We start from the raw sequence: 14,084 nt of genomic DNA, 5'->3' as shown, positions 1-14,084 counted from the left end.
ACGGTTGTGATAAGCAAAAATATTGACAGATATTGGCAAATGTGCTCTGGGGGTAAAATCATTCCTGTTTAAGAATCGCTGCTTTAGAATTTTTATTTTATGTTGAGGCTTATGTATAATATTATCATATTCAAATGTTTAACTTCTTCCAATAAAATTCCTTAAATTTATAGTGGAAGTATAAAGACACATGGTACAGCAAGATGAAAGTTTTATTGGTTCAAAAAATGAAACTTTAACTTATGATAGTGCCTTGCTTTTGTAATTTGCTAGAAAAAGCTGAATTGTTGAGCAAGTTAGCTTCAGGAAATAAATTCAGTAAGTTTGATATATCAACATTGCGTTTAGAAAGTTTCTGTGTTTCAGTGACCATGTGTGTTAACACTAACTCACCAAAGCAAAGTTATCCTCTTAGTTAAATGTGTTTTTGTCTTAGTAGTTGTGTGAGGGTCATTTATAATATTGGCCTTCTGGAGGAGGGCAAGGATGGATGCAGACACTACTTTTGTCCTGAAATAATTCAGAATCTGGGAGAAAAGAGGAAACAAGATACTGCTTCTTGAGATGATGTTATGAGATGTGCAGATAAACTACTACGGGCAGACTGGATTTAACAAGAAGCTGATGACGCTTAAACCTCAGGCTTGCTCAATGCAGAGGCTCCTTCCAAAGCCGAAATTTGCATTTGTAAATTTTTACTCTTTTTCTTAAAGACACCCCTCACCCCAAATTGTGTAAGTGTAAGGCCCCACAGACCTGGATCTGTCTGATCATGGGATTCCCAAGGCTACAGAGAAAGTGAGCCTTGGGTTAGAATGAATGCATTAGAGAGGATATTTGAGGGACGGACATACACTGATTGACATTCGTTGCATATGTGGTTTTGAATACTCCATCTATTCATCTACTCCAAGAAGGTAGATTGAATCTCAGGGAGCTGAACTGTGCCATGGATCTCTGCTTCCGGGCATTTTTATTCCTCTACACACGGAGAACTCACAACATCTGGTAGGAGTGGGGAACATCCTCTGTCCTGTGATTTCAAATGTGGTATGGACTATGGTACAGGGGGTTGAAGACAGGATTTTGAAATAATAATAATAGTGAAATAATGCTCACTGGTGCTGGATGTCTGATTTAAAAGTGACAGGTGCCTTGTGCCAAAGGCAAGCTATAAGGGAAAAATATGGAGGGTATGTGTACATGATTTGGTGGGGAAGTAAAGGAGAAAGGGTAGAGGGGGAATGTGGAACTGACAGGTGGAGAGGAGACGGAGGAAGCAATGGAAGGTTCGTGGTCATGTCATGTGGGCAGAGGTTATTTACTGTCAAGGACATGGGACAAGAGGCCAGTGGGGTAAACCTGAGGACCTCTCGGTGTCTTGTCACAACCACTGGAAACCTGCAGTCGCATCTACTTCACATCTGGAGATTGCTTGACCTCAGGAAGAGTTTCCTTCCTTCTACTAAACCCACTTCTCGCTGGAATGACCTTCAAAATGCACAAATGTGGCTCTGCACTTTGTTTGGGCTGCTTAAATTAGAAATTCACCAAGGTTTTTTTATTTTTTATGAATTTTTTGTAGGTGAAAGAGATCCTCGGTGTTATTCCTGCCCCATCTACAAGAAGCCAGACCGAACGGACTTGAATTACATCGCCGCCGTGGATCTCAGGACGGCCCAGGCCCCTGAACACTGGGTGCTCCGTGGGGTTGCCCTTCTCTGCGATGTCAAGTAACCTGGGGCGTGTCCCCCACCCAATACTTTGGAAAATGCAAGATCCAAGTGATCATAACCTTTATTCTTCTACGAGTGCTGGACAGTGTGTACATCAGGTTGATGGTGAATTAATGAACTGCATGGGTTTTCCGTACTCTTTAGATAGTTGCTTAATTACATTTAACCTGTTTTGTCGTTAATGATGAATCACTGTGTTTGTTGAAAAGTTGCTTGGTGATTTAAAAGTAAAATGTACAACTTCCTAATGAAGTGTGGCCCTCAAATCCGCAGTAATACATATTCTTCTTCCTTCAACTCTAAAGACTGACTAAGTTAAGCAGACAATATTTCCCTTGGAGGGATTATTCTTTTGTTAATGAGGTTCTGGTGACAGCCCGGTTTTCTAAGGTGACATGGCAAGTTTGTGCTGATTTTGCTTCTATTGCCTTTTGCATTTAGGTCAGGTTAAGAGATTTATGTTCATGGCTCAAGCAGCTAATTAAAAAGACCTTTTAAAAAATGGATGGAAATAGAAGAATGGGTTAAGAATGTGAACAGATGAATAGACAGTTCATGTAAACCTATAGAATAAATGTATAGAATAATGTTCAACCCTATTGATAATTAATAATGAAATACTAACTGATATCTGTTAAAATAAAAAAAATAAAGCTAAAAGGGAATTGTTGTGAGGTCTTTGTAAAAGTGCTGCAGTCACAGATTCCTAGAGCAGTGTAAATTGATCCCACGTTTTTGTGAAATAATTAAATAACTAAGCAAAGAAAAAGCCATAAAAATGTTCACGTACTTTAACCCTTATTTTCTCTCCTGGAAATCTATACCAAGGAAACCATTTAAAAGGCTGAAAAAATTATGTATAAAAATGTGTTTAATAGCAGAGAAAAAGGAAATGCCTTAAATGTTCAATAATAAGTCTATGTTTAAGGAAATTAGGAGATACTAGGCAGCCATGAAAAACAACAAGGAAAATTTCGTAACATGGAAACGGTAAGCACATGGTGAAAGACATAGTTAAAAAATAGTAAGTACACTGTGATTATAACAGTAAATGTATTTGCGTGTGGACAGAGATTAGAAGATAACATGGGGAGATAAAAGCAGGTGTGACAGCGTGGTAAAAGTGTCAGTTGATGAAAAGATGTAATGATTGGAAGAAAAGAATAGGAAAAAGATAAAAATCTTAGATGGTGTGTGGGGACTTCACATGGGCTTTTATTAATTAAGAAAATACTATCTAAGGAACTTTTCATATGTTTTTATTTTAAATTCTGATTATAAATTATAATAAACTGCTTCCTCTATAACCTATTGGCTAGAAAACTTGGTCAGTATTAGAATTGTGGTTTACAAATGTTGGTTAGCTTTAGATCTGCATAACTTCATATTTCTGCTGATGAAGGGTTTTATAGGAAGGAAGGGTTACAAGGAGACAGGTGTGGGTCGCTCTTGCTAGGCTCTGCTCTGTGACAAGTATCATTTTATGCTAATTATGATGAGAGTTAGGCCTGAGTATTTCATGTGACTCCTACCCAACTTGGACAATACTGTTTTCATTTGAGCAGCTTCTTTTGGTCTCTATTAAAATATCAGTTCATTTGTATGGATTTGTGTGTAAAACAAATTTTCTCTGATTTGTGTGTAGAACAATAATTTTATTTTGAAGAACAAATAGTGAAAATGTAAAAATGACGTGAATTAATAAAAAGTTGTTAATGAATGTCTGAATTGTAATTGCTATTTATTAGCAAGGAGGTGAGTGTCATTGAGTATCCAGAAATAAGCTTTCAAAACTGGATTTTTTAAATCAAATAACTTAAAAATGTCTAATTCAGATAATTTTGAGATACACCCTGTTGGTATATATGTGTGAGCCTTGGAGACCCAAAGTAGAAAAGGACACCATGAAAACAACTAGGAATTTTTAGGAATTAATTCATTGAGGAGTGTTGCTGAAGCAGTGATGAGCCCCTTTCTGCTTCACCTCCACCTCCCACCCCCAGCAGAAGCTCCCAGTAGAAGGGGACGCAGCATTGTACTGAATCAGGGGGCAAGGGATTGAATCTTTATTGAGTTCATTGACTCTTCCGGGTGATAGAGAGAGTCACTGACTGCCTTGGACATGGAGAAAACCACAGTGAGGGTCTTGGTGACATGGCAGTAATAGAGTAGTCTTTTGCACCTGTCTCAATATTGATTTATTTCAATAATTATTTATTTTGTACTTCTGGTGTGTCAGGCACTCTGGTGCACTGATGGAATAATGGTGGAAAAGAAATTGTTGCAGTCCCCCATTTCATGGAATTCACGTAAGAGGACTCGACACAGAAAACAAGCAATTATTTAGGTATGTTATTTTATATGACCTCAATTTATGATTGTATAACATGACACGTGTGTGAGATACGCAGAAAAAGATATAAAGTTTAGGGGGTTAAGTGCTATGAAGGAAAATGCTGGATGCCATGAGTGAGAAGAACAAGGGGAGCCTGCAGCTATTCAGGTGTCACGGATTAGCAGACAGAAGCCACACTACCGCATCCTTATTTATTTTTAACAAGGACATAGAACGTAACCCCAGCCAGGAGCTCCCCTGAGCTGAAGCAGAAACTGTGCTTCCTTGCCTGGCTTTTCCTGGTCCTCTGGTTCCCCTGTGCAGCTTACAGCTCCCGGTGACCCTCTCTGTGTAAGTAGGGTCCTTCCAGAATTAAGACAAAAGAGAAAATTTTGCCACATTCAGAACTGTCCCTTTGTGCGTGGGCTAACATCACCATTCCACAGCAACTTACCTCAGTCTTCTGTGAGCCACCTCAGCATCAGTGAGGCCATGTCCCCATCAGGGGACACAGCAGAGTCACAGCCCGGGTGTTCTTGGGCAACATCTCTACCATGGACGATCTTTCCCTGCGGAGACCTAATTTGATTGCACTGTAAGGAAGGGCAGCTGTGTGGAGGTGACGGCGAAATTTAGATCTGAAGGCGAAAGGGGAAACATCTCAGACCCACGTACTGGGGACTCACCTTTTGCTCCCTAAAGGGAGGAAGTGAAGACAGCGCTTAAAGGAGAGGTGACAGGAAACCTGGCCTGGAGTGCAGGGCTGAGGAGGACTGCTTTCTAGATGAAATTTCAAACCCTGTTATGACTGCTGCCAACTACAGAATAGTGGCTGATGGAAATCATGTGTTTCCAAGTCACTGAAGTGAGAAGTACTTCTTTGTGTTAAATACTATTTGCAGTGGAAAAATCTTGTCAAGAATTCAGCATTAAGTGACATGACAAGACAAACCACAAATGTTATAGCTAAGTGACTTGCAGGATTCTCCTGTATAGACAAAATATACAGCATCAACACTGTCTTTATCAATGATAAGTTTTTGTTCAAAGGTGTAGCATTATAAAAAATTAGATATGCCAATGCATACTGATGATGTAGTTTATAAAGTTTTTGCAACATAAAAATCTTTAGTAATGATGTAAATAAAATACACATACACGAGCAATTTTCTGTTAAAGACATAATTTCCCCTCCCCCCAAATCTGCAGCACATTTTTTTTTTTTTCTTATGTCGGGCTCTGGTGAGGCGCATATTTACTTTTACATTTTAAGGACTTTTCTCTTGCAAGATTTAGGAGTCATTCTAAAAAATTATATTATGCAACTGATTACTTTTGATTAGTAGCCCCCGTCATCACATCAAAAAAATGCCTCTTAAGGGTAAACAAATGGTACACTTATGTTCACAATATGGTCCTCCAGATTGGGTGAATACTTTGGAAAAGCAATAAACTAATTAGTAGGTTATGAAAACATGAGGGAATCTAGTAGTTTGGGCTTGTAATTTTTCTAGTGTTTAGTTCTAGTAATTTTCAAAGTTTATGCATTCTGGTCCATTGACTGACACCTGTTCCCTGCAACATGTATATATTAAGTGTCCACAAATACCTCCAATGAAGGATAGAAGAGAATCCAAGGTCAGCTTTAGAATCAGATATGAGATTTGGCTGAGATGCTGTGAAACCACAAAGGCGTTCTTACCTGTCTTGAATGGTGAGCCTCACTCTCTGTTGTCCTTTAAACACAATGAACTTCATCAGTGCAAGAGCAGAAGGTATTGCTTGCCCGATCTGCACGCTGAAGGGCTTTTCTGGTTCTGTTCTTCAGCCTGGAGAACCACAAAGCTGAGCAGCCAGGTAGACAGTAATTATAGGTTGAATCCTACTCTCTCCTTTCATTTGCATGAAAAGAAATGAAAAATATATAGAGACAGGTCAGAAGGCAGGAACCTGAAGGGTGGAAGGACGTATCCTGAGTGGGGTGGGATGGCAAATAAGGAGCGTCAGGTTTCTTGTCCTCAGACACTGTTAGAATTTGATCATTAGCAATAACTCTGACAGATCAAGACAACGAATGAATAATCCCCTCAAAACTCCTCAAATGAGCCTTTAAAAAATAGCATTTTTATCCCCTAGATTTCAAAGTTTTCGTTACAAGATGCCAAAAGCATTATGACCTAATATTATAATTTCAGTGCCTTAAGTGATTTATTTTGAGGGTTTATAAAAGTCCTATCAGTTCCCTTCTTTTAGGAACATCCATAAAACCACTGTGTGGGTTTGGCTAATGAGTATTCATCCTATGTCTTCTTTGTGCCCTCTCTGATTTAGGACTCCATTTAGTTTCCCAAGGCTCTGGATTTATAGGCAAGCTTAATTGTTTCCAGGTTTGAGTTTATGCTGGGTGGGTGCAGAGCTGTGATTGGGAGTCTTGCCCTCCCTTTAATTTGCATGCCCAATGCCATTTTCCTTTGGGCTGCATGTTGTTGTTCCTTGCTGCGTGTCGTATGGGTAGAGCCAAGACATATTGTGCAGGCTGATGATGTTTTATGGTACTGTTAATACCTTTCTTAATTTATTTCTTCACTTAGGCTAATATGCAGAGCATTCATATCAAATGTAATCACAAGCAGACTTGCCTGGAAAGCCAATTAAGTTTTCCCCAATACTTTGTGCAGGAGTTGATTTTAATAAGGCCACATAGAGTGTTCATGAGAAGGGAGAAAGATTAAATGTGGTGAAGGACACGGAAGAGACTACCTGGAAAGTCACAGAAGGGGGAGATTTGTGTAAGATTCTGAAGCAAAACCTGTGCTCTCGCTGATACTGAACACTCCTCTTTACTGCCGGGCGCAGTTTAAAATTTGCTCTGTTGAGCATCACCTTGCTCCTTGCAGTCTGCTGTGATGTATCCATTTATACTTTATTTATGCAAATAAAGCAAATCCCAGGACACCTGTAGAAAAAGAGCTTATAAAGCATTTTAGCATTTTATCATTTGAAAAGTGATCATTTGCATGCACCAATGAAACTTTTTGCTATTCTAGCGATTAGTGAAAATGTTTTCAGTGTCTTCTCTTGAGAACATAATAAATTGTTATTGTTCACACCTTATATCCCCTGATACATTATACCACTGATTGCAAAGATTTATGAGGGGCACATATTTGGGACTTTAAAAAGAGGTGATCACTGTAAGATGAATTATATTCTTGGAAAACAAAAATCTTTTTCTAGGTATTAGATTTTGATTGTATTAGAAATCAGAAAATTGAGTATTAAGTAGAGAACACAGCTCATGAATATGCCTGTTTGCTTTAGCCTACTTTGGTTTATTTTTATTTGTTTGTTGTTTGCTTTCCCCATGCTAAAAATCTACGAATAGTCTGTTGTGGAAGAAAGCAGAACACATTATTTAACCATATTGGTATCATGGTAGGGTGGGGAATAAACTGATAAATTTGGGCTGAGTGTGGAATAGGGAGATAACTTTTCTAAGTTGATGTTGGAGGTGTGGAATCATTGCACATTTAATTATTTTGATCCTTCTAACACTAACGTGCTTGCATTTAGATGTAAGTATACTGTTGCTAATACAAATATGTATTATGTTCAATACACAGAACAAATATGTAATGTTCTAAAATCCATGCTTGTATGTGAATAAAAATTAACTAGCTTATTCAGGAAAATTTAAGTTCATTTTTTATATAATATGAGTTGGTCTTTAGGTGAATGGTAAGAGAATGAGGAATCATCTGGGAATTAAATAGATCTTAGCAATATAATTTCATGCCAGCCTTTTCATAATTTATAATGATATATCTTACAGAAGAAATATGACACCAGACAGAGCCTTATCGTACTGTTGCCTGTGGTGTGGTTCTGTATCTTGCTACAATGATGTCCTTGTGGTTATACTTGGGTAGAGTCCACAGCACACAGTCTTCGCTACAGGAGAGCACTTAGGGTGAGCCGTGGCATTACACGATCTGCAGCCTCTACTGTAAATCCCAAGGTGGTCTACAGGATTATACAGACTGGGACAAACCTTTGCCAAGTTGTGAAACCATCAGATTGTGTCTTTGCAAAAAGACTCTTTCCTCTACCTTGTTGCCATCTTCAGTCATATCTTTGGTTCTCAGTCTACTGGCATTTAGATAGAGACATAGACTTAAAGAGACCTTTGCTTGCTCTGCTTCAGCTCAAAAGACTATTCTTTTGCCCTTCAGGAAACACAGCCAGAATCTTCATGGAAGCATCTTTACTATGTAGGCAGTGGTTGACCCTTGGATATCACAGGTTGTCTTTCAAATTTAACCCCATGTTGAAAGGAGTACTGTGCATCTCACACATGAGACCAAGATAGAAGTTTCAGGTTCAAACCCATCCTGACTTATTTCAATAGAAATTAATATGATTTTCTTAAAAAATGAAAAATCCAGAATGCCAAAACCAAATGGCAACCAGGACAATAGTTATAAATCTGGAATCTCCTGGCCCAATCACTCTATTTGAACATATTATTTGGCTCCAATCAGCTCACTAAAGGCTCTGTTAACCATGAGCATCTTTATAACATAATCTTGACACTAATCATAGGTACAGAGCCTACTCTGTAACAAAATGTCCATGGGAAAAAGTCAGAGTTGAAACTTAGGATGCTAATTCCCACCCTTATCCACACCTACATCTCAAGCCCTTACTTCCAGCCCTGCTGTGCTGAAGGTTCTAGTTTCTCACCTTTATCATCTGTTTGCCCAGCTCAAGTCACCTGATGGCTGTTATCGTCTGGGGCACCGCAGGAAGAAGAGTATGAGTAATTCTAGGCTCTGGAGGTGCTGCCTAGAAAAATCCCTCCTCTCCAAGACACTCCTTATCCCCAGTTGGCTACCTGGGCACACCCGTTCTTAACTACTGTGATGCCTGGGAGGTAGGAGGGTGACCAGAGAAGGAGGAGTATTGGAGCCCACAGACTGGTTCAAACCCTGGATCTGTCATTTGCTAGCTGGGTAAATTTGGCAGAGTTGTTTAGCATTTCTGAGGCTTTGTTTCCTCATCTGAAAAATGGGTACACAATACTTTCCTCGTGTGGCTGTTGTGAAGAGCAATAGAGACAAATAACTAGGAAGTGCCCAGGACAAAGCAGTGCTCAGCAAAGGTCAAGTCCTCTCCCCTTACATGTTACAGGTCAATTTGTATAGAAGGAGACAGGCGGGCTGCCACTACCCAGCATGAGGACACTTCTTTAGGAGGTGACCCTGATGGTCAGCAGGTGTGGTCCTTCTTCTCCTCCTCATAAGGTATTAAGCTTAGCTTTATCTCCATCAATGCCATTCCTCCTTGTTTTCAATTTAAGAGAGAACTGATTTCTTGGCGTTCCTTTTGTTTGTATTGTTTTGATGTGAGCCCGTTTGTAAGTCAATTCCAAAGTAAAGCTTTCCAATCTCTATGATTTCTCTCTGCATGGTGTGTCGTAAATATATTAAGTATGTATATGAATATGCCATTTAATGCTATGTCTGATGCTGATGTTCACACTGTTGTCAAATGATGCTGCTTTTCCTTTGTGCTTGTTCAGACCAGCGAGGCAGATTATTTATTTCATTCACAAACTAGTGACCATATATATGAGATGACAGAAATGAGATGTGAAATAAGCAACGGATATTGAGTTGCACTCAAAGTTACTACTTTTGTTTGTTTAAAAAAAAATCTTAATTTGTTAAAATAATGGTTCTTAACCCTGGTTGTACATTAGACTCATTTGAGGAGCTTTTAAAAAATATTGATGCTCAGGTCTCACCACAATCTAATAAAATCAAAATATCTGGAGGAGGGGCGAGGGCCTCCTGTTAAAGCAGCAAGGATCGAGAACCATTAAATCATAAAAAAGTGTGAACTATTAACAACACTCATCGATAACATAACTGGGAAAACGTATTTGTGGTTCAAACAGCTTAGAGCAATTATGCAACTGAAGAGAACTGAGATGGCAAAAACTAGTTTTTAAAAAATGGTATTAGACACTGATGAATATTGATGCAAAAATCCTCAACAAAATACTAGCAAATCGAATACAACAATATGTTAAATAGATCATACACCATGATCAAGTGGGATTTGTTCCAGGGATGCAGGGACAGTTCAACATCTGCAAATCCATTTACATGATACACCAAATTAACAAAATGAAGAATAAAAATCATATGATAATCTCAATAGATGCAGAGAAAACATTTGACAAGATACAGCACCAATTTATGATAAAAACTCTGAATAAAATTGGTATAGAAGGAAAGTACCTCAACATAATAAAGGCCATATATGACAAACCTACAGCTAATATCAACTTCCATGGTGAAAAAATGAAAGCTATCCCTTTAAGAACAGGAACCAGACAAGGATGCCCACTCTCACCACTCTTATTTAACATAGTATTAGAAGTCCTAGCCAGAGCAATCAGGCAGGAAAAAGAAATAAAAGAGATCCAAATTGGAAAGGAAGAAGTGAAACTGTCACTATTTGCAGATGACATGATTTTATATATAGAAAACTCTAAGGAATCCACCAAAAAACTTTTAGAAATGGTAAATGAATACGGTAAAGTTGCAGGATACAAAATCAACATACAAAAATCAGTTGCATTTATATACACTAACAACAACTAGCAGAAAGAGAAATTAAGAATACAGTCCCATTTACAATTGCAACCAAAAGAATGAAATACCTAGGAGTAAACTTAATCAAAGAAGTGAAAAATCTGTATACTGAAAACTATAAAACATTGTTGAAAGAAATTGAAAAAGACACAATGAAATGGAAAGATATTCCGTGCTCTTGGATTGGAAGAATTAACATAGTTAAAATGTACGTACTTCCTAAAGCAATCCACAGATTCAATGCAATCCTTATCAAATCCTTATCAAAGTTCCAATGACATTTTTCACAGAAATAGAACAAAGAATCCTCAAATTTGTATGGAACAGCAAAAGACCCCCAATAGCCAAAGGAATCCTGAGAAAAAAGAACAAAGCTGGGGGTCTCACACTCCCTGATTTCAAAATACACTGCAAAGCTATAGCAACCAAGTCAGCATGGTACCATCAGAAAAACAGACACACAGATCAATGGAACAGAATCGAGACCCCAGAAATAAACACACATCTATGGACGGCTAATTTTCGACAAGGGAGTCAAGAACAGACAATGGAGAAAGGAAAGTCTCTTCAATAAACAGTGTTGGGAAAACTGGACAGCCACATGCAAAAGAATGAAAGTAGACCATTCTCTTACACCATACACAAAAATTAACTCAAAAATAAGTTAAAGACTTGAATGTAAGACCTGAAACCATGAAACTTCTAGAAGAAAACAGAAGCAGTATGCTCTTCGCCATTGGTCTTGGCACCGTATTTTCAAGTACCATGCCTGATTGGGCAAGGGAAACAATGAAAAAATAAGCAAATGGGACTACATCAAACTAAAAGCTTCTGCCCAGCAAAGGAAACTATCAAGAAGACAAAAAGACAAGCTAACAATTGGGTGAAGATATTTGCAAACCATATATGTGATAAGCAGTTAATATCCAAAATATATAAAGAAATCATACATCTCAACAACAAAAAAACTAACAACCTAATTAAAAAATGGGCAAAAGATCTGAACAGACATCTTTCCAAAGAAGATATACAGATGGCCAATAGGCACATGAAAATATGTTCAACATCATTAATTATCGGGGAAATGCAAACCAAAACTGCAATGAGATATCACCTCATTCCAGTCAGAATGGCTATAATTAACAAGACAGGAAATAACAAGCGTTGGAGAGGATGTGGAGAAAAGGGAGCTCTCATACACTGCTGGTGGGAGTGAAAACTGCTGTAGCCACTATGAAAAACAGTATGGAGATACCTCAGAAAATTAAGAATAGAACTACCATACTATCTAGCTATTTCACTGCTGGGTATTTATCCAAACAACATGAAAACATGAATGTGTAAATACATGCACCCCTATGTTCATTGCAGAATTATTCACAATAGCCAAGACTTGGAAGCAACCTAGGTGCCCATCAAGGGACGAATGGAGAAAGAAGATGTGGTATATATACACAATGGAATACTACTCAGCCATAAAAAAGGATGAAATCTGGCCATTTGTGACAACATGGATGGACCTTGAAGGTATTATGCTAAGTGAAGTAAGTCAGAGGGAGAAAGTCAAATACCATATGATCTCACTCATAAGTAGAAGATAAAAACAACAACAAACAATCACATAGAGACAGAGATTGGCTTGGTGGTCACCAGAGGGGAGAGGGAGGAGGACAAAAGGGGTGACAGAGCACATGTGTGTGGTGATGGATTGTAATTAGTCTTTGGGTGGTGAACATGATGTAATCTACACAGAAATCAAAATATAATGATGTACACCTGAAATTTATATAATGTTATAAACCAATGCTACCTCAATAAAAAAGAAAATTAAAAAAACGTAATGTTAGAATGTTTCTCATGACAGTCTCTTTTAATCTCCAACTTGCAAATCTTTATTATAAAGTACTGTTGCTGAATTCTGTATCCCCTATGAACCCATGAAGCTAAAATATTATCATTATTATTGTTATTATTATTATTATTTTTGGCAGGGAAGATTAGCCCTGAGCTAACATCTGTTGCCAATCCTCCTTGTTTTGCTGAGGAAGATTGGCCCTGGGCTAACATCCGCGCCCACCTTCCTCTACTTTGTATGTGGGATGCCTGCCACAGCATGGCTTGATAAGTGGTACATTGGACTATGCATGGGTTCTGAACTCGCAAACCCCAGGCTGCTGAAACTGAGCCTGCAAACATAACCACTACGCCGGGCCGGCCCCAAAGATTATTTTTTTAAACATTAAAATAATTGTAATTATTGGACTGAGTTCTTCACAGTTTTATTGAATTGTTTCATCTTATTTAAATTTACACTGGAGAGTTCCTGGTGGATTATACATTTTAATTGAATTTTTTTCCAGCTTTGTTGAGGTATAATTGACAATTAAAAATTTTGATATTTAAGGTGTAAAACTTGATGATTTGGTATATATATACATTGTGACATAATCATCACAATCAAGTTAATTAACATATCCATCACCTCATGTAGCTATCCCCTTTTTTTTTGGTTGAGAAAACTGCTCTGAAAACACACCACCTGAGTGCTTGTTCTTTATTAGCAATGTGGCATAATGCACTTTATCAGTGTTCTTATATTTTAATATGCACTCGAATCACATGGCCATCTTGTTATAAATGCAGATTATAGTCAGTGGGGCAGGAATGGGGCCCAAGGCTCTGCATTTCTAGCAACCTCCCAGATGGTCCCAATGCTGCTGACAAGACACTATATAATATCTCTTCGTGGATTTTGAAGCTCTGTTTTTAGATACACGCACATTTAGGATTGCTATGTCTTCACGGTGAATTAACCCCTTTATTATTATGTAATATTTCTCTTTATCCAAGGTAATATTGCTTTTTCTGATGTTTCTTTGTTTGTTATTAATACAGCCACTCCACTTTTCTTGTGATTGTATTTTCCATCCTTTAATTTTCTTTTTAATCTATCTATACCTCTATATTTAAAGTGGGTTTCTTGTATAGTTCAGTCTTGCTTTTTAATATGATCAGATAACCTCTGACTTCTAATTGGAGTGTATAAACCATTTATATTTCATATAATTATTGATACGGTTTTATTTAAATCTACCATCTTATTAGTTGTTTTCCATTTGTTCTGTCTCTTCTTCGTTCCTTTTTTTTCCTTCTCTTTTTTTGCCTGCTTTTGGATTATTGTTTATTATCCCATTTTGTCTCCAATAGTGGTTTACTAGTTACAGCTCATTCATTTTCCTTTCTGTTTGATGAATGTCCTAGAGTGACCAATATGGCCTTGTTGTTCCCCTCAGCTTGACTCAACTTTAGACAAGCTTCTTACTGACTATAGGCCTATGACTTCCCTTTTCT

The 14,084-nt window shown here is 37.9% G+C and overlaps 1 protein-coding gene across 1 annotated transcript in view; it reads left to right on the top strand.

Annotated features, from left to right (window-relative positions):
* The window catches only part of DNAH5 (dynein axonemal heavy chain 5), a 271,398-nt gene extending 267,942 nt beyond the window's left edge, over positions 1–3,456 (top strand). The window contains exon 79 of the mRNA XM_087443140.1: positions 1,586–3,456. Coding sequence (XP_087299266.1) covers positions 1,586–1,737 — 152 coding nt within the window. The 3' untranslated portion in view covers positions 1,738–3,456. The remainder of the gene's footprint in view (positions 1–1,585) is intronic.
* Positions 3,457–14,084: the final 10,628 nt, after the last annotated feature.

Source organism: Ceratotherium simum, chromosome 18 (genome assembly GCF_057802395.1).
Source record: "Ceratotherium simum simum isolate JZ-2026a chromosome 18, ASM5780239v1, whole genome shotgun sequence".
Lineage (NCBI taxonomy): Eukaryota > Metazoa > Chordata > Mammalia > Perissodactyla > Rhinocerotidae > Ceratotherium > Ceratotherium simum.
This window is presented reverse-complemented; position numbering and strand designations above follow the sequence as displayed.